The sequence below is a fragment of the Lepidochelys kempii genome, chromosome 20 (assembly GCF_965140265.1).
Source record: "Lepidochelys kempii isolate rLepKem1 chromosome 20, rLepKem1.hap2, whole genome shotgun sequence".
Classification (NCBI taxonomy): Eukaryota; Metazoa; Chordata; order Testudines; family Cheloniidae; genus Lepidochelys; species Lepidochelys kempii.
The window spans coordinates 6,242,282-6,261,607 of record NC_133275.1 but is presented as its reverse complement, the minus strand read 5'-3'; the positions used below and the strand labels follow the sequence as shown (position 1 = coordinate 6,261,607).

Sequence of the window (19,326 nt, the reverse complement as noted above, 5' to 3'; positions counted from 1 at the left end):
TTGGGCCAAAGCCCCATTGTGCCGGCTGGTGGGAGCCCAGTGTGCTGACCTGTCTCATCCACGCCCTCTGAGGCCCAGTGCCCCCCACACGCCCCGCCCCGCCCCCTCCCCCTGCTCTGTTTGCACCCTGGCTGCCCCCAGCAGGTGTCGCTGTGCAGCCTGAGGCAGAAGAGGTGCAGCCGGGGGGCGAGGAGTTAGCCTGCCGGTGCAGATCTTACAAGTGGGGGGAGGCGAGTGGAGAACTCCGCCCGTCCTCTGGGCTGGGAGCCGGGGCCCCCGCCCACAGCCAATTCCATTAGGTCAGCGGGACTCTGGGAACAGAGCGAGGGCAGCTTGGATCCTGGCCTCTGACATCCCCCCGGGGGATCGCGAGTTGCAGGCTGGGCCCGGGCGGGACCTGTCGCAGGCGCTCCCCGCTCTCCCGGGCCGTTCCCACCCTGCTTCCCGTCCCCGACCCCCCAGCAGCCTGGGCCCGGGGCTGTGGTTCGGTGCCAAGGAGTTAACACGGGGCCACGGGGACCCCAGATTTCCTCACGCTGACCGGCATCCCCCCTCCCCTCTCATCCCCCAGGGCTCCACCAAATCCCTCCACACCTCGAAGCAACGGAGCACGCTGCCCAGGTGAGTGGGTGAGGCCGGGGAGGGTACGGCTCGTAGCCTGCTCCTTGCCCGCTGCCCCTGCCATGGGGGGGAGGGGGGGTTGGCTCAGACACCAAGTGGGGGGATCCACTGCTGATCCGGGGGTACATCAATGGGCTGCACGAGGTGGGGTAAAGCCAGGCACCCTGCTAGTTGGGTGCGATACCCCAGGGAGCTGCCCGCCCTGCAGGGGTGGGATACCCCCAGGAGCTGGTACACCCCGACACTCACCCCCCACCCCAGGAGCTTCAGCCTGGACCACGTGATGGAGCGCAAGTATGACTTCGACCTGACCTACATCACTGAGCGCATCATCTCCGTCTTCTTCCCCCCTGCCCTGGAGGAGCAGCGCTACCGCGGCAACCTGCGCGAGGTGGCGCAGATGCTCAAGTCCAAGCACGAGGATAAGTACACGGTAGGGGACAGGGAAAGGCAGCTGGGGCTAGTGGTTAGAGCGAGGGGGTTGGGAGCCAGGATTCCTGGGTTCTATCCCAGCTCTGGGCAGGAAGTGGGCTCTAGTGGTTAGAGCAGGGGAGGATGGGAGCCAGGACTCCTGGGTTCTATCCCAGCTCTGGGCAGGGAGTGGGCTCTAGTGGTTAGAGCAGGGGAGGATGGGAGCCAGGACTCCTGGGTTCTATCCCAGCTCTGGGCAGGGAGTGGGCTCTAGTGGTTAGAGCAGGGGAGGATGGGAGCCAGGACTCCTGGGTTCTATCCCAGTTCTGGGCGGGGAGTGGGCTCTAGTGGTTAGAGCAGGGGAGGATGGGAGCCAGGACTCCTGGGTTCTATCCCAGCTCTGGGCGGGGAGGGGGCTCTAGTGGTTAGAGCAGGGGAGGATGGGAGCAGGGGGAGGATACAGTCGCGGTCCGGCAGCCAATGAGCTCGCTCTCTGCCTTGCAGCTTTTCAACCTGTCCGAGAAGCGCCATGATATCAGCAGGCTGAACCCCAAGGTGAGAGGGGAGGGGCACCCCACGTCCTTCGGGAGATCCCTGGGTTCTCCCAGGGAAGGGCACCATTTCCAGGGAGGGGGCAGCGGGACCCCACTCTCTAGCTCTGAGTTGGCCCTTCCCAGCTGGCTGTGTTGGGGGTGGGAGGAGGAATCTAACTGCTTGCACCCCAACGTGGCGCAGGTTCAGGATTTCGGCTGGCCGGACATGCACGCGCCCCCCCTGGACAAGATCTGCTCCATCTGCAAAGCCATGGAGACCTGGCTGAACTCGGACCCCCAGCACGTCGTGGTGCTGCATTGCAAGGTGAGGGGGCAGGGTGGAGCTGGGGGGCAGGCGGGGGGCTGGGGAGGGGCACAGCGAGGAATGGGGGGAGGTTGGGGCGGGCAGTGCCCCTGACCCATGGCGGGGTCATGCTGCTTTGGGGGTTGGGCTGCAGCAGGGACCCCACCCTGCAGGGCCCTGGCAGTGCTGGGGGGGTTGGGGGGGACGCCGGCCCTGACGCTCTCGCTCCGCTGCAGGGGAACAAGGGCAAGACGGGCGTCATCGTGGCCGCCTATATGCACTACAGCAAGATCTCTGCTAGGTACGGAGTGGGGGGGCGGTGAGCTTCCCTCCCGGCTGACCCCCCATCCCTTGGCGTGTGCTCGTCCCCTTCCCCTATTTCCGGCCCCGCCCTGGCTGCTTCCCCTTGGCCCAGCCCCACTGCCCCAGGGCAGTTACCTCCCACCCCCAACTGTTCCCCCCAACCCCCAGAGCTGTTCCCCTCCCCACTCCCCCCAGCCTTCCCCCCCTGCCCTGTCTGTTCCCCCCACCCCCCAGGGCTCTTCCCCTCCCCACTCCCACCCCCTCCACCCAGCCTCCCCCGCCTCCCCACCCTGGCTCTTCCCCCCACCTCCCCGCCACTCCCACCCAGCCTCCCCCCAAGCCTGGCTGTTCCCCCCACCCCCCAGGGCTCTTCCCCTCCCCACTCCCACCCCCTCCACCAATACCCCCCCCCCGGCCCTGGCTGTTCCCCCCACCCCCCAGGGCAGTTCCCCACACCTTTCTTCCTTCCCTCACACTCCTCTGCTCCCCTCTCTCCCCTCCCCTGGAGCAGAGTCAGGCCCCGAGCCCAGGGGTCGCTCTGGCGGCCGGGGGCTCCCGCGCTGACCCCTGTGCTCTCCCCCGCAGCGCGGACCAGGCCCTTGGCACTCTGACCATGCGGAAATTCTGCGAGGACAAAGTGGCCGCGTCCCTGCAGCCATCCCAGAAAAGGTGAGGTGGGGGCGAGAGGCGGAGGAGGGGGATGTGGTGACCATTCAGGGACAGGGGAGGGTCCCCACTGGCTGGCCCCTCCCCCCCCGCCCGCTCCAGTGCGGGGAGGGCCAGGACCCTGGGGCTGAGCTGTCCCCCCTGAACCCCCCAGGTACATCAAGTACTTCAGCGGGCTGCTGTCGGGCACCATCAAGATGAATAGCAACACCCTGTTCCTGCACCACGTCCTCATTCCCGCCATCCCCAGCTTCGAGGCCAGCGGAGGTGAGTGCCAGGGGGCACACGCAGACTCCGGCCCCGGGTGCGTGCCGACGCTCCCACGTGCAACAGGTGGGCACCCATGCAGGTGGAATCAGCCACCGTGCGCAAAGCAAGCGCACGCGTGTGGGTGAGCCTGCCATCGTGTGCAAAATGTGCACGCTCACACTCGCACGCACAAGTGAGTACGCATGTGTGAACCTGCAGACCCGTGCACAACGTGTATGCTGGCGTGCACGCCAACCCAACGGGTGCGTGCAAATGAGCACTCGTCAACTTGCTGCTGTGTGCCAAATGGGCACACGTGCACACACGCGCGCCCATCGGCATGTGCACGATGGGCACGCTCACGCGGGTGCGAATGTGCTGGGGTGTGCAAAACGGGCACGCTCACATGCCCAAACCTGCAGGCGTGTGCAAAGTGGGCCCGCGTTGCGTCGTGCACCCCCAGGAGTCCCGGGGCACAGACGCGTGTGAACCAGCTGTTCGGGCCTGCACGCATGGGTGTGGCATTGCACCCTCGCCAGGGAGCTCATGCCCCTGTGTCCTGAGCCAGTTACGAGGGCTCCCTGCCAGACTGGCTCAGCCCTTGGCTGAAGCAGCCTGCCCCCTTACCCTCTGCCCCCTCTCCCCATCCCGCCCTAGGCTACCAGCCCTTCCTGAAGATCTACCAGTCCATGCAGCTCGTCTACACCTCGGGGATCTAGTGAGTATGAGGCACCTGCTGCTTGGGAGCTGCTGGGCCCGTCCCCCAACGCTCTGACCCCAGCCCCGTGTTTCTCTGCCCTCCCTTGCAGCAGCGTCCCGGGCCCCGGCCCCCAGAAGCTGTGTGTCACCCTGGAGCCAGCCCTGCTGCTGAAAGGGGACGTGATGGTGAGTACGGCCAGCTCCAGGAAGGGGGGAGGCTCTGCCGGGTAAGGAGTGGGCACAAAGTCCAGAGCCCATCACCACCAGCTCTGAGCCCGGGCTCAGCGGGCTGCTAGCAACAGAGCAGGAGGAACTGGGGGGCTGAGGCTCGGTTGCCTGCCAGACAGCTCTGCAAGGCAGGCAACAGGTGTGAGCCTGGGGCTGTGCACACCCAGGATGGGGGGGGTGCCAGTGTGCACAAATGGGGGGTGAGTGTGCCCGTGTGTGTGCGTGCGAGCGTGGGGGTGTCAGCGTGCACGATGGGTGTGTATGAGTGTGCCTCTGTTTGCAGATGGGGCGATCCATGTGTGTGTGTGCACAGACGTGGGTGTGCATGGGGGGCTGTGGGCGTGTCCGTGGGTTTGCATGTGCCCGGGGGGGGGCCCCCACGGCAGGGCTGATTCCACCTTCACCTCCCCCGCCAGGTGAAGTGCTACCACAAGCAGACTTGCAGCTCTGACCGGGACGTGGTTTTCCGCATCCAATTCCACACGTGCACCATCCACGGCACCCAGCTCTGGTTCGGGAAGGATGAGCTGGACGAGGCCTGGCAAGGTGAGCAGGGCAGGGGGCGGTACCATGGGCAGGCTCCAAACGGGGCGTCAGCATGCAGCTCAGAACCCTGTACGCACCTCGTGGCAGTGACCTGCCCTGCCCCAATACCTGGGACCCCTCTGCTCCCCCTGGCCCCCTCATACCCAGGAACCTCTGCTCTCCTTGGCCCCCTCGTACCTGGGACCCCTGTGCTTCCCCTGCCCCCTCGTACCTGGGACCCCGGGATCCCCCCTGCCCCCTTGTACCTAGGACCCCTCTTCTTCCCCTGCCCCCTCATACCCAGGACCCCTGGCTCCCTTTTGCCCCCTCGTGCCTGGGACCCCTCTGCTCCCCCTGCCCCCTCATGCCTGGGACCTCCCACCCCCTCTTGCTGTACCCTCAGCCAAAAGCTCCTCTGTTCACCGTGTGCTACGCTCTCCTTTCTTCTCCCCAGACGAGCGCTTCCCCTTTGAAGCCAGCGTGGAGTTCGTCTTCTCTTCTGGCCCTGAGAAGATGAAAGGTGAGGGGCTGGCAGGCAGGGAGGGGGGAAAGTTCCCCTGCACAGTGGTAGCACCCCCTAAGCCTCCCCCACCCTGCTGCGCTGAGCCAAGCTCGCCCAGGAATCCCCTGCCCCCTGGGCCAAGCCGGTAGGACACCCCCCACCCCCCCCCCAGCGAGCCAGGATTGACACCTCCAAGCCAGAAGTCCCATTGCCCTGAGCCAGGCTGGGAGGACCCCCCGAACCAGGAGATCCCCCCCAGCTGGTGGGAGCCCCCCAACAGCCAGGAGACCCCCCACCCCCCTCAGCTAGGCTGCTCTCAGCCCAGTCCCTCACTGAGGGAGCAGCCCACAAAGGGCCCATTTCCCAGCTGGAGGGCTGCCTCAGCCCGTGGCCCTCACCAGTTCTCTCCCCTCAGGCCTGGAGACCTTTCGGAACAGCCCATCCATCACAGTGGATTATAACATCTCCGATCCCATGGTGCGCTGGGACTCCTACGAGAACTTCAACCTGCACCACGAGGACAGCCTGGAAGGTACGTCTGGGCACCGGCAGGGCCTGGGCACAGCCACCCCCAGCCACCCGCTCCCGTATGCCACAGGCGTGACTGGCCAGGGCAGTGGGGCCACCCATAGAGAACAATGTGACTACGGGGCTGGTTGGAAGTCAGGACACCTGGCTTCTCTTCTCAGCTCAGCCGCTGCCCTGGGACCTTGGCCAAGCTGCTGCCCCTCTCTCTGCCTCAGTTTCCCCTCCTGCCCTTTGTCTCTTCAGACTGTGAGGAGGGAGATGGTTTTCCTGTCCCACGAATATTTTCCAGAGTTTCAAAAATGTTCCTCTCCCAAATCAGGACGAAAAGTCAAAACCTCCAAAAACATGACCCAAAAAACTGGGGAAAATATGTCAGTTTGGGTCACTGGGTCAATGTTTTGTTTTGATCACTTGGAACCATTTTGGTTCAATTTTGACCTTTCTTCCTCTCCCCCGCCCCGCAATGTTTTTTCACTCTAATGAGCCAAAATTGCAGCACAAAAAGTCATTACGAACTGGGAAACTGGAACGTTTTCTTTCGAAATTGTCAAAACTTTTTTCCAGACACAGCTCGAACTGGGGGACTTGCCGCCCCTGCCCTGGCTTCACAAACCATTTCTGCTAAATCAGCATTTGTCTTCACGAATTCCCCCCCCACACACACCCATGCCGGTTTGTCAGTAAATGCACGACTGGCTCTAATGGCGATCGCTTTGGGGCCAGCTGCTTGTGACATATGTACAGCGCCTACCGCAGGGAGAGAAGGGGCAGCAGCAAAACCCACCCCTGAAGCAAGAGCCAGTGTTTGTGTAGGACCTACAGTTTTGTAGAGAGAGATTCCAAACCAAGGGGAGTGAATTGATAAAGGGATTGACATGAGGATCTGTGATGGCTTCTCTGATTGGGGGAGGGTTTGGGGGGCTGGGGCGGGGGCAGAAAATGAATGTCTTAAACCACCAGGGGATTTGTGGGAAAGTAATGGTTCCGGGATATTTGGTCATTGGCAGGAAGGGTTGTTCCTGGGGTCTAGCACCCCCTGGTGGAACGAGTCTAAGTGAATTTCTGAAGTCGTGCATGTGTGTCTGTGAGGACACGTGTGTGTTCATGTCTGTATGTGCCTCTTTGGGTTGCGTCTCTGTCTGTGTGTGTGTGTGTGTGTGACTTTACGTGTGTGTAACTTTTTTCTGGGGGAGGCTCTCTCTGTTCATGAAGTTGTTGTGGGTTTCGTTTTGTGGTTGTCAGTGAGATTTTCAAAGGTATGAATGGAAGTTAGGGGGTGTGTGTGTGTCCCTGCTGCCCCTGTCAGCGGAGATGAGCCCTGCATAGTGTGTGTGGGGGTCCCTGCTGCCCCCTGCTGGAGGGGATGAGACCTCCTCCGTGTGTGTGTGTCCCTGCTGCCCCCTGCTGGAGGGGATGAGACCTCCTCCGTGTGTGTGTGTCCCTGCTGCCCCCTGCTGGAGGGGATGAGACCTCCCCCGTGTGTGTGTGTCCCTGCTGCCCCCTGCTGGCGAGGATGAGCCCTCCTGTGTGCGTGTGTGCTGCCCCCTGCTGGCAGGGACGAACCCCACGCTGCTGGCCGATCACACGTCCTGGCATCCCTGTGCGGTCGGTGCCCGAGGACAGCCCTGACTGGGCCCTGCTGTCTGCTCCCCCACAGACATGTCCCACACCCGCGGCCCCATCGACGGCAGCCTCTACGCCAAGATCAAGAAGAAGCGGAACCTGAGCGGCTTCTCCGGCGGCGGCAGCGGGAGCCCGGCCAGTGCCGACTCCACCCAGCAGGGCAGCCGCTTCCTCTCCGTCAGCAGTGACTCGGGCCACTCCTCCATGCTGGCCGAACCCTCCCCTCCCGCCAAGCCGCTGCCCACGCCGGCCGAGAGGGAGGAGCTGGACAGGCTGCTCGGGGGCTTCGGGGTCAAGGCCAGGCCGGAGACCCCCAAACAACAGAGCGGGGCATCCCCGCACCGGGAGCTGGGGGGATGCCCGCCCAGCAACGGGGCCAGGGACAGGGAGACGGCCATCTTGGAAGACGAGCTGGTGGAAATGAGCCCCTTCGGGCCTCTGGCGTACCCCAGCCGGCGCCCCGGCCTGACCCGCCACTGCTCCTGCCGCCTGGGCTACCGCTCGCAGAGCTGCCCGGGCGCCCACAGCCCCGAGAGGCTGCCCAATGGCGCCTACTACAGGCCAGAGGGCACCTTGGAGCGCCGGCGCCTGGTCTACAGCACCAACGGGGTCCACTTGCACCACACCGAGGGCTACCCCTGCCTGCCGCAGGAGACCGGGCCGGGGGAGAAACGGCGGGTGTATCGCTCCCTCTCCGAGGGCCTGCAGCCCCTCGCCCACCCCTACGCCTACGAGCTGCCCCACAGCCCCGGTAAGCGGGAGGACCTGGCCTACAAGCCGCCCAGCTACCGGGAGGTGCTGATCCTGGAGGAGGAGCCCGCGTGCGGCTTGGAGCTGTGCCCGTGCCAGGACTGCCAGGAGAAGGTTCACGAGGAAGCCGGCCTGCCCCCCACCACCGCCTTCTACGGCCTGCACCTGGGCAGCCGCGAGCCCGAGGAGTGGGCCCATGAGCGTGCCAAGTCCCCCCTGTCCCGGTCAGGGCACCCCGGCCAGTCCCTGCCCCTGCTGATGCCGGCCGCCTACAGCCAGCGTACCCGGGGGCATCACGAGGTCTTTGAGTTCGAGCCCGCCCATGCCAAGATGCCGGCGCACTTCGGCCACAGCTACCTGGCACAGCCCATGCCCGGCGCCCATCAGAAGGGCCACAAGGGCATGGAGCAGAGCCTGGAGCCCTTCCACTACCGCTATGGCCCACCCTACCCCGCCCTGCTGCCCCACGGCGCCTATGCCTGTGGCCCCCCCACCCATTGCCCCCAGCCACCCTTCTACGGCCGGTCCCCAGCCAGGCCCTGCGCCTCCCCCCCGGACACGCCGGGCTACCACTCGCCCCCATCCAGCTCGGCGTCCCCTGTCAGCTCAGCCTACCCGGCCTCCAGGAAGCAAAGCTACGAGCCCCAGTCCCTGGAGACAGGCCAGGGCTATCCACGCCCGGGGCACCAGGACCAGACGCCTGCCGGTGAGTCCCTAATATGGCATGGCACTGGCTACCAGGCCTGGGGACTGGCTAGTGGCCCTGGGGGGAGAGGGCTGATGTGTGACTAATGGAGGGATGGGTAATCTTGCCAACAGCCACGCAGGGGAGAGGACTGATGGTGGCTAAAAGGGGGTGGTGGGTGGCTTATAGCTGTGGGGGGAGCGGGCTGGTATGTGGCCGATGGGGAGGGGGGAAATCTGGCTGACAGCCAGGAGGGTGGGGGGCATGGCCTGCCTTTCACGCTGGCTGCTCTCCCCCCAGAGATGCAGGGCCCTGGGGATGAGGCACCCTGGCGAGACGCCCCTGGCTCCCTGCGCCAGCCCCCCTGGGAGGCTCACGCCGCCTGCCCCACGCCCCCCGAGCTGTCAGGCCCGCCAACTCCTCTGCACACCAGCAGCCCGGTGCAGAGCAAAGACAGGTGCGTGCCACCCACTGTGCAGGGCAGGGGGTGGTTATGGAGTCACCCATGCAGCAGAGACCCAGAGATCCCAGGGTGGGCGCAGCAAGGCCCAGTGGCAGAGGGGTCCTAGGGCCAGAAGCAGTCTCCCCACACACACACACTCAAAGGAGACCAGCTCCCCTGTCAGTTGCCAGGCCCCCAACACCCCTTGGGAGTGATAGGTTCATGCCCCCGGTGCCAGGGCACTGCTCCCCCTGCACCAGCTGTGCCAGGGTCGAAGCTCCCTGCCCCTGGCCAGGGGACAGTCGTCCCCACTAGGAACAGCCTCTTGGGGTCCCCCGGGGAAGCACCAGCTTGTGCCCTGCTGCCCTGGCACAAGCTTCTGTCTGCCCTTTGTGGGCCCTTGGCCCCAGTGTTGCGGGTTGTACTGTGCCCTGCCCCTCATGTGCTGGCTGGTGCCTAGGGTGATACTGAGTGTGCCCCCTCTGTGATTCCACAGCCCAGCGATGCCCAAAGGCAGCACCCCGGCTGCCAGCCTGCAGGAGAGCTCGGCATGCTCCAGCCCCGAGGACACAGCCCCACCCAGCGACAAGAGAACCCCAGAGATGAGCTTAGTCCTGCCAGGGGCCACGCCCAGCCCCACACAGCCCCCTTCTCCAACACAGGCCTGTGCCCACGGAGCCACCTCCAGGGCCCAGTCCAATGGGCCGGCCCCAAGGCAGCCCTGTCTCCGAGCCCACAGTCCCGCCAGCCCGCCCCAGGGCACCGGCCTATCCAGGGTGAACCCGGGAGACAGCCCGCGTCACCTGAATGGCCCCAGCTACCCAGCTGTCTCCCCTGATTCATCCCCCAGCAATGGGACCCCAGCGCATCCGCTGCCTCCTGGCATGGACAGGCTGGACCAACGCAGCCCCCCGACCGCGCCCATCCACAGCCCGGCCTGTGCCAGCTGCAGAGCGACAGCTACGCTCAGGAACCCAGCCCCCTACAACGGGCACCTGCATAGTGACAGAGCCGAGCTGGCCCCGGGCACCCTGGCCCGCTGCCCCAACGGCAGCCCCCTCCCGAGCCCCATCAGCGTGCAGGTCCCAGCCCCCTACTGCCCCTCCGACCTGCAGTGCTCCCCGACCCCTGCCTTCCCCATCACCACAGCCTACTACTCGGGCGGGGAGAGGAGCCCGCTGCCCCCGGGCTCCCCTAGCCAGGGCCACGCCTGCGATTCACTGCAGCAGCCGCCGTTGCCTGAGAAGCGCCACACACCAGCGGCTGGCAGCTGGGAGAGGAGCTCACCCCCAGGACGGGGCACCGGGACAGGCCACCACGTCACCTTCGCGCCCGACACCGCCAGGCCAGACCCAGGTGGGAGATAGGCTCCGCTGCGGGGATGGGAGGACGGCACCAGGGTCCTTTCATAGTCCGCCAGCCCAGGCAGTGAGGGTCTGAGCTGCCCCACAGCCAGCATTTCTGCCCCGATCCCTACAGCGCCCCCTGCTGGGAGCGGCCAGGCAGAGTATCTGGGAACTCCCGCTACAGCCAGCACTCCTGCCCCGATCCCTACAGCGCCCCCTGCTGGGAGAGGCCGGGCAGTGTATCTGGGAACTCCTGCTATGGCCAGTGCTCCTGCCCCGATCCCTACAAAGCCCCTGCTGGGAGAGGCCAGGCAGAGTAGCTGGGAACTCCCACTATGGCCAGCGCTCCTGCCCCACTCCCTACAGCGCCCCCTGCTGGGAGAGGCTGAGCTGGAAGCAATGACGGAAGGTGAGATACTCCCCCCCCCCCCCAGTTTAGTAGGTTCCCCCTTGAAACGTGAGCAAGGGTTTCTTTCACCGGCATCCCCGTCCGGCTCACCGGGGGCCGCTGTTCCCTTTCAGACACGCAGCCGGAGAGCCACAGCAACGTCAAATTTGTCCAGGATACGTCCAAGTTTTGGTATAAACCCAACCTGTCCCGGGACCAAGGTACAGTGTGCTGGGGGGGGGCCGGGGGAGCGGGGCTTACCTTGATTCAGTTCACACACGGGTTGGTTAGAATTTAGCAGCAGCCATGTGATATATTTTTAAGTAGGAAAAATCTTTCCCTAGACCTGCACTCCTGCTCCAGGCTGCACTCAGCTTCCAGAGCTGGGACTAGAACCCAGAGGGCCAAATGCCACCTGCTCTAACCACTAGACCCCACTCCCATCAGAACCCAGGCGTCCTGACAGCTGCCACCCTGCTCTAACCACTAGACCCCACTCCCATCAGAACCCAGGCGTCCTGACAGCTGCCACCCTGCTCTAACCACTAGACCCCACTCCCATCAGAACCCTACAGTTGGCGATAGAACCCAGTAGTCTTGGCTGTCAGCCTCGCCCCTCCCGACCCCCAAACCTAACTAGAAGGCCGCACACCCCTCCCATATAGAACCATCCAGGACACCAGGGGCATCCTCAGAGCTCGGCTGTCCAGTCACCCCAGTCAGTCTGTATGGAGGGGCAGGCTGGGACATGCAGCCCGAATTCCATCCCGGCCAGGGCCATGCAGCGGGCACCGTCTGGGCATGAACCCCTGTGGGGCAGGAGGCAGCTTCCCCCCTGAATGGCACCCCACCTGCACCACGGGGCTTGGCTGCTACAGGGCTAGGGGACTCGTGGGGGGGTGCCGTGGTTCTCTCCACAGATCCTCCCTCGTGGGCAATGTAGGCAAGGCGACAGCTGGCAGAGGAGCGGGCAGGGTGACGGCTGACACAGGAAGCTCAAACAGGCTCTTCCCTTTGTCGTCCCCCTCGAGCAGCCATCGCCCTGCTGAAGGACAAGGAGCCCGGCTGCTTCCTCATCCGCGACAGCAACTCCTTCCAAGGTGCCTACGGGCTGGCTCTGAAAGTGGCGACGCCCCCGGCCAACTGCCTCACCCTCCCTTCCAAAGGTAAGGCGCAGACACCCCTGGCTGAGCCCCACAGCAGGAACCGATGACCATTACCCCCAGGTTGTAGGTGGGGAAACTGAGGCACAGACTCTGGGGCAGGAAGCTGGGAAGAGAACCCAGGAGTCCTGGCTCCTGGGCTCGTTCCTGCTCAAACTACTAGAGCCCGTTCCCTTCCCAGAGCCAGGAACAGAACCCTGGAGTCCTGACTGCCAACCCCCTCCCCTACCCTACTAGCCCTTCCATTGCCCTTTGGGAGCTGGTGCCCACCCCATTGCCAGGGTACTCCCAGCCCCACCGGCACCAAGGAGGAGGCAGGGCGTGGGGCTTGGGGAGGGGCGGCGGGTCTGCAGCGAGGGTCTCTCACCTGGCTGGGTCCCTGCCCAGGTGACCCCATGGAGCAGCTGGTGCGTCACTTCCTGATTGAGACAGGCCCCAAGGGGGTGAAGATCAAGGGCTGCCAGAATGAACCCTATTTCGGTGAGTGATGGAGGTGGGGGACCCCCACTCATGTCCTTCAACTCCCCGGCCCTTGGCTGCCAGCCCTTGGCATGTCGACCACTGAGCGATCGGCACCCGCAGCAGGGGGCATCTTGCCACCCCAGCCCATTCCAGGCACGGAGCTTGGCCTTGGGTCTCCTGCAAAGACGCCAGCTTGTCCCTCACCCCAGCCGCCGCTTGGGGCTTCTGCCCCCCGCCCCTTCGCTGCCTGCAGGGGGGAGTCTGGGGTGCAGTGGCGGGGAGAGGGGAGGGGCAGCAGGCTGGACCTGCTTCGGGGTCTTGGAGGGGGTGAAAGCAGAAGGACATCAGAGCTCGGGCGTTGGGTAGCAAAGGGCATCGAGGAAGGGGGCCAGGGTGGGTGCATGGGGAAGAGGGCTGGGTGGGGGCAGGTGCCAGAGGAGCCGCTGATTGTGGGCCCGGGGAAGGGGCTGGGGCAGGGGAAGCTGATTGTGCGTGTGCCCTACAGGAAGCCTGCCCGCCCTGGTCTCGCAGCACTCCATCACCCCCATCTCTCTGCCCTGCAAGCTCCGGATCCCCAGCAGAGGTGGGTACCCAGGGAGGGGGCACCCCCAGCCCCGGCTCTGGAGACCTCTCAGCCCCAGGGGCCCGTGGCGATGGTCCCATCTGACACTGCTGCAGAACATGCTCTGCACACACCCACTCGGGCACCCAGGGAGGGGGCAGCACCCTTCCCCGCACCTCCCGCCCTGCACCCCTCTGTCAGCAGAGAGGGAGGCCCTGCCCTGACTGCGTTCTCCCACAAGGGGGCGCTACCCACAGGTTTGAATCCCGCCTGCATCCCTCAGCCCTGGCCGAGGCGGTTCCTGGCTGCTTGGACAAGGCCACAAGCCCAGGGCCCCTCTGCTCCATGAGGGCAGCACCCAGATCCCCCCCGAAACAAGGGCTTGTTTTGCTGTTAGCAGGCCAGATCCCCACCACCCACACTGACACGAACTCAGGCCGCACAGACAGGTGAACCCAGGAGTCCTGTCCCCAGGGCATGGCCCCTGGCAGAGCTGGGAATGGAATCCAGGAGTCCTGACTCCCAGCACTAGCCCCGCCCCCCTGCTCTAACCACTAGCCCCCCCATGCCCCTCCCAGAGCTGGGAATGGAACCCAGGAGTCCTGGTTGCTTGCTGCAGCCACTAGCCCACACTGCCTCTGCATCCCTCTCTCGCTCAGATCCCATGGAGGAGACCCCGGACATGGCCATTCCCACCAACGTGAGCACGGCGGCTGATTTGTTGAAGCAGGGTGCGGGTAGGTCAGACGGGCCGAGCAGGGTGGGCGGTCCCAGCACCCCCTTGGGGCTGGGAGCCGGCTGCGGTGGCATGGGGGCAGTAGGGATCACATGGGTAAAGTTGGGGGGTCTTGGGAGATGCCCACCCACACCCACTGGCTACTCAGCACAGAGCCAGCCCAGGCCAGGCCCAGCTTCATGGCCACCCTCTCTGGCAGCGCAGGGCGGCCTGGCTGGGAGACCTGGACTGGGGTGGGAGGGTCTCTCCGTTGGGGTCTGCAGAGGGGGGTCTGGTGGGTCACAGAGAGTTGGGGGTGGGTTTTGGGGCCAGCTGACTCCCCAGTCAGACCTGTGGGGGGCCCCAGCCCGGCTCCCCCCGGCTGGGGCATGGTGCTGAGGCCAGGGGCTGGGGGGAACGAGGCCCCTGGGGGCTGCCCCCCGGTGCTGACGGCTCGTCCCTTGTCCAGCCTGCAGCGTGCTCTACCTCAGCTCGGTGGAGACGGAGTCGCTGACGGGCCCCCAGGCCGTGGCCAAGGCGGCCGCCAGCACCCTGAGTTGCAGCCCCCGCCCGCCCGCCTGCCTCGTGCACTTCAAGGTCTCGACCCAGGGCATCACCCTGACAGACAATCAGAGGAAGTAAGTGTCTCCCCTGCCACGTGGGCAGGCACCGTGCCCCCCTCCTAGGGGGCAGTCCCATTGGGCAGGCACACGCTGTCCCCCTCCTGCCCTGATCTGTAAGGGGAGACCCCCAGGTTCTGCCCAGGCCCCAACCCTGCCCTCTCTGGGGCATCCCTTCCACCCTCTGCCTACCGTGGAGCATCCCAGGCCCCACCCCCCACCTACGGCGGGCATCACCTGTCCAGGCTCTGCCCTGTAATGCAAATACCCCTCCCCCCCATCCCCTCGCTGCCCCTTCTCCCGTCCTCGTGCTGGGGGGCTGACCCTGCCCCGGGCCACCTGCCCAGCACCCTGCACTGACACCCAGCCATTGGCTTGATCCAACAGGCTGTTCTTCCGGCGCCATTACCCTGTGACCAGCATCACCTTCTGCAGCACGGACCCACAGGACAGGAGGTATCGGACACGTCCACACCCAAACAGTGGGTGCCAGGAGCTCCCACACAGCCTGCGCTCCTGCCCTGCTCCCCACAGCGCCCCCTGCTGGGAGAGGCCAGGACTGGAGTAGCCAGGCGCTCCTCCGATGGCCTGCACGCCTGCCCCGCTCCCCACAGCGCCCCCTGCTGGGAGAGGCCAGGACTGGAGTAGCCAGGCGCTCCTCCGATGGCCTGCACGCCTGCCCCGCTCCCCACAGCGCCCCCTGCTGGGAGAGGCCAGGACTGGAGTAGCCAGGCGCTCCCCCGATGGCCTGCACTCCTGTCCCGCTCCCCACAGCACCCCCTGCTGAGAGAGGCCGGGACTGGAGTAGCCGGGCGCTCCCCCGATGGCCTGCGCTCCTGCCCCGCTCCCCACAGCGCCCCCTGCTGGGAGAGGCAGGAACTGGAGTAGCCAGGCGCTCCCCCGACGGCCTACGCTCCTGCCCCACTCCCCACAGCGCCCCCTGCTGGGAGAGGCCGGGACTGGAGTAGCCGGGAATTCCCTCCCACGCCCAGCCCTCCTGCCCCACTCCCCACAGCACCCCCTGCTAGGAGAGGCCGGGACTGGAGTAGCCGGGCGCTCCCCCACAGCCTGCGCTCCTGCTGGGAGAGGCTGGGACTGGAGTAGCCGGGCGCTCCCTTACAGCCTGCGCTCCTGCCCCGCTCCCCACAGCGTCCCCTGCGGAGAGGCCGGGACTGGAGTAGCCGGGTGCTCCTCCAATGGCCCGCGCTCCTGCCCCGCTCCCCACAGCACCCCCTGCTGGGGGTCACTGGGACTACAGTAGCCAGGAGTTCCCCCCCCATGGCCAGCCCTCCTGCCCCGCTCCCCACAGAGCCCCATGCTGGGAGTCTGGCGTCAACGGGTGCTCCCCCTAGCATCGGTGTCCCTTGGAGCAAATATCATTTTCCCTGCTGAGCGACAAGGGCTGTTTGTTTGTTTAACTGCAGGTGGACGAATCCGGACGGCACCACCTCCAAGTGAGTGCAGGGAGGGGCCGGGCCAGCGCTGCAGCCAAAGCCCACTCACGCCACGGGGCTGCCCTGGTGTAGAATCAGAGACCCTGTGACCTGCACAGCCCTCCCCCAGGGACCCCTGCACAGCCAGGACAGACAGACCCTCCCCCAGGGACCCCTGCACGGCCAGGACAGACAGAGCCTCCCCCAGGGACCCCTGCACGGCCGGGACCGACAGAGCCTCCCCCAGGGACCCCTGCATGGCTGGGACAGAGCCTTCCCCCAGGGACCCCTGCACGGCCAGGGCTGACAGACCCTCCCCCAGGGACCCCTGCACGGCCAGGACAGACAGAGCCTCCCCCAGGGACCCCTGCACGCCCGGGACCGACAGAGCCTCCCCGCAGGGACCCCTGCACGGCTGGGACAGAGCCTCCCCCAGGGACCCCTGCACAGCCGGGACAGACAGACCCTCCCACAGGGACCCCAGCACAGCTGAGATTAAAAACCCTTCCCCAGGGAACTCCTCCACCCTGTCCAGTAACCTGCAGGGCTCTGCTCTGGGGCTGGCCTTTCTGTTTGTCCCATGGATGCGCTTGCTTGTAGCATCCTTATGATTTCACCCTGTTTCCCCCAGGGTGGACATCGCAGGTCTGGGGTGGGCGCAGCAGGGCTGGGGTCAGCAGGGCCACAGTGGGTGCAATGAGGCTGGGATCAGTGGGGCCGGGGTGGGCACAGCAGGGCTGGGGTGGGTGCAGTGGGGCTGGAGTGGCACCATGGGGTCAGGTTTGACCCAGTGGGGCAAGGTCAGCGCCACGGGGTCAGGTCAGCGCCGTGCGGGAGGCCGGGTCAGCGCCGGGGAAGCTGGCTTGCCGGCCGGCTCGCTCCAGTTTCGTCTCCTCCCTCGCAGGCTCTTCGGCTTTGTGGCTAAGAAGCAGGGCAGCCCCTGCGAGAACGTCTGCCACCTCTTCGCCGAGCTCGACCCTGAGCAGCCGGCCTTGGCCATCGTCAACTTCATCACCAAGGTCATGCTGGGGACGCACCGGAAATGAGCGAGGCTGGGGGAGAGAGACGTGGGCGCTGGCCTTCGCCCACGGCCCGCAGAGAGATGCCAGCCCTGCCCCTTCCCCCCCCCCGCCGCCCTCCCCGGCCAGCGCCCAGCCACGCAGGGGACAGCGGCTCCCAGCGGGGGCAGGGGCTGGCCTGCGGGTGCGGCCCACCCATCTGCTGACCCTCACACAGGCCTGATCCCTCTCTCCCGTCAGTTGGGATGGGGAGGGGGGGTTTCTCATCTAGCCCTTCCCCCCCCCCCAGCTCAAAGCTTTAACCCTCTCAGAGCCACCAAAAACCAAAGGCACCTTCCTAACGGGGGGGCCCGGTTCGGTCTCACACCCTGTGGTGGCATAGCAGAGGTTAATGCTCAGGGCTGTGGAAGGGGGTGGCCTCGGGGGGTGCAGGGTCACTGGAGACAGTGGGGGGCATGGAAGAGGTGGGCAGCCAGGGGCTGGGCCATTGCCAAGGGGACGAGGGATCCTGGAGGGGGAAGTGTGTGAGAAGCTGTAAGTGCTGAAGGAGCAGGGGGCAGGAAGGCCAGGGCCCACCCCAGGGTGCCTGGCCCTGCCTGGGGTTGCCGGGCGCCGAGGGAGTGGGAGGGACAAGTTCATGCTCCCGGCCTGATCGGTGCGGGCACTTGGCTTTGACAGGATTCAAGAGCAGAGCCAGCGTGGTCTAGGGGGTTAAAGGAGGAGTGGGGCTGGCGCTCAGGACTCCTGGGTTCTAGTCCCAGCTCATGGAGGGGTGTGGGACCTAGAGCGGGGGCGGGGCTGGGTGCTAGGGCTCCTGGATTCTATCCCCAAGGCCCCCGCCCAGCAGCGGGAGAGTTAGCAAGTGCAACGTCAGCCCCAATGCGAGGGGGCGGTTGTTTCGCGGGGGGCCAGCTGCCTACGGGGGCGGGCTGCTCCCTCAGCCGAGACCCCGCCAGCGCAGGCAGGGCCGACTCTGGCCCTGCTGCCCGAGAGCACCAGCGCCTTGGGGGGAGAGGCAGCTGGGGCCCAGCCAACGCCCCACAGCCGCTGCTTCGCCATCTGCCTCCAGTGCGGAGGAAGGGCTGCAGCCGGCCGCTGCCGAAGGCCTCGCTCCGTGGGGGGGGGCGATTTAATTAAGAGAAGAGATCTATTTTTGTCTAATAAAGAATTTATATGACCTCCAGGCAGAGGCGTCTCTCTGCCGTCTACTGGGGGGAGTGGAACGTGGGGCCTTAGCCAGCCGCGTCTTTTTTTCTCCTTTGTACAAATTTCGACGGAAGCTCTCGGATCCCACTTGTAACTGCCCTAGAACAACCTGCCGGGGGAAAATACGCCCCCCCGCCAGTGCCTCCCAGCTGGCGCCAGGCGTCTGCCCCGCTGTGTAGCCCGGCTCACTGCTCTGGGCAAGCTGCCTCCAGGCCCATCTTTGCGCCTACCGGGCCGAGCCGAGCCTGGAATTTGGGAAAGGGGCTGAGGGGAGTGAGAGACCCAGCCCCTTGTCGGATCGGAGCAGCAAGGGAGAACTCAGCCAGCAAGCGGGAAGGGAGGGAGGGAGAAGGAGCTCCCGTGGGGGCTGGGTCCAGATGGTGCAATGACTCCCGGGATCAAAGGACCAGCCCCCTCCCAGTGCCAGGTTTGCTGCTTTGACCAGACATTTAAAAACCAAACCAAACCGCTCCCCAGCTCCACTCCAGGGGAGGGTGGGGGGAGAATGAGCCACCCATGACAGATGTTAGCCACACTGCGTAATGCACGCCTGGAAGATACAAGCCTGATGAGCCATGATGGAGAAGATAGAATAGCCCCCTTCCTCCTTGCCCCTGTCCATCCAGAGCTGCCAGCTGGCTTTGCTAAAAGTTAACTGGGAGGAAACCAGTGAGATGGATATGAGAGAGAACGCAGCCATACTGGGTCAGCCCAATGGGCCAGCCAACCCAGTGGGAACGCACAGACCAGGCAGCCAGCGAGTGGTCTGTCCCCAGTCATCCACTCCCAGCTTCTGATGGCGAGAGGTTTAGGGATACCCAGAACACGGGGCTGTGTTCCTCACCATCTTGGCTCATAGCCATTGAAGGACCTATCCTCCATCAACTTATCTCATTCGGTTTTGAACCATGTTGTAGTTTTGGCCTTCACAACATCCTCTGACAAGGAGTTCCACAGATTGACTGTGTGTTGTGTGAAGAAGTACTTCCTTTTGTTTGTTTTAGACCTGCTGCCTGCTACATCTCATTGGGTGAGCCCCAGTTCTTGTGTTATGGGGCAGGGTAAATAACACCTCCTTAGACACTTTCTCCTCACCAGGTATGATTTTATAGCTTTCTATCATAGATACCCCCTTCCCCAACCCTGCCCCATTCAGCTCTTTTCTCAGCAATCCCAGCCTTTTGAACCGCTTCTCATCTGGAAGTTTTCTTGCCCTTCTCTGTACCTTTTCCAATTTGAATATCTCTTGTTTGAGACCAGGCAAGCAGACCTGCACGCAGTATTCAAGGTGTGGGTGAACAATGGATTTATATAGTGGCATTAGGATATTTACTGTCTTAGGA

At 64.9% G+C, this 19,326-nt stretch overlaps 1 protein-coding gene across 8 annotated transcripts in view; it reads left to right on the top strand.

The window, feature by feature from the left end:
• Positions 1 to 18,000, top strand: part of TNS2 (tensin 2) — a 52,691-nt gene extending 34,691 nt beyond the window's left edge. For 7 of the 8 annotated variants that reach the window (XM_073318431.1, XM_073318429.1, XM_073318434.1 and 4 more), the window contains 24 exons: positions 572 to 621; positions 883 to 1,054; positions 1,537 to 1,587; positions 1,768 to 1,890; positions 2,106 to 2,170; positions 2,758 to 2,841; positions 2,993 to 3,171; positions 3,745 to 3,805; positions 3,897 to 3,972; positions 4,431 to 4,560; positions 4,994 to 5,059; positions 5,457 to 5,573; positions 7,227 to 8,648; positions 8,928 to 9,084; positions 9,566 to 10,425; positions 10,938 to 11,024; positions 11,838 to 11,969; positions 12,354 to 12,446; positions 12,934 to 13,011; positions 13,650 to 13,727; positions 14,175 to 14,343; positions 14,713 to 14,781; positions 15,750 to 15,779; positions 16,663 to 18,000. In XM_073318431.1, coding sequence (XP_073174532.1) covers positions 572 to 621; positions 883 to 1,054; positions 1,537 to 1,587; positions 1,768 to 1,890; positions 2,106 to 2,170; positions 2,758 to 2,841; positions 2,993 to 3,171; positions 3,745 to 3,805; positions 3,897 to 3,972; positions 4,431 to 4,560; positions 4,994 to 5,059; positions 5,457 to 5,573; positions 7,227 to 8,648; positions 8,928 to 9,084; positions 9,566 to 10,425; positions 10,938 to 11,024; positions 11,838 to 11,969; positions 12,354 to 12,446; positions 12,934 to 13,011; positions 13,650 to 13,727; positions 14,175 to 14,343; positions 14,713 to 14,781; positions 15,750 to 15,779; positions 16,663 to 16,804 — 4,491 coding nt within the window. In that variant the 3' untranslated portion in view covers positions 16,805 to 18,000. The remainder of the gene's footprint in view (positions 1 to 571; positions 622 to 882; positions 1,055 to 1,536; positions 1,588 to 1,767; positions 1,891 to 2,105; positions 2,171 to 2,757; positions 2,842 to 2,992; positions 3,172 to 3,744; positions 3,806 to 3,896; positions 3,973 to 4,430; positions 4,561 to 4,993; positions 5,060 to 5,456; positions 5,574 to 7,226; positions 8,649 to 8,927; positions 9,085 to 9,565; positions 10,426 to 10,937; positions 11,025 to 11,837; positions 11,970 to 12,353; positions 12,447 to 12,933; positions 13,012 to 13,649; positions 13,728 to 14,174; positions 14,344 to 14,712; positions 14,782 to 15,749; positions 15,780 to 16,662) is intronic. The other variant, XM_073318432.1, reaches the window with a different exon arrangement.
• The last annotated feature ends 1,326 nt before the right edge of the window (positions 18,001 to 19,326 follow it).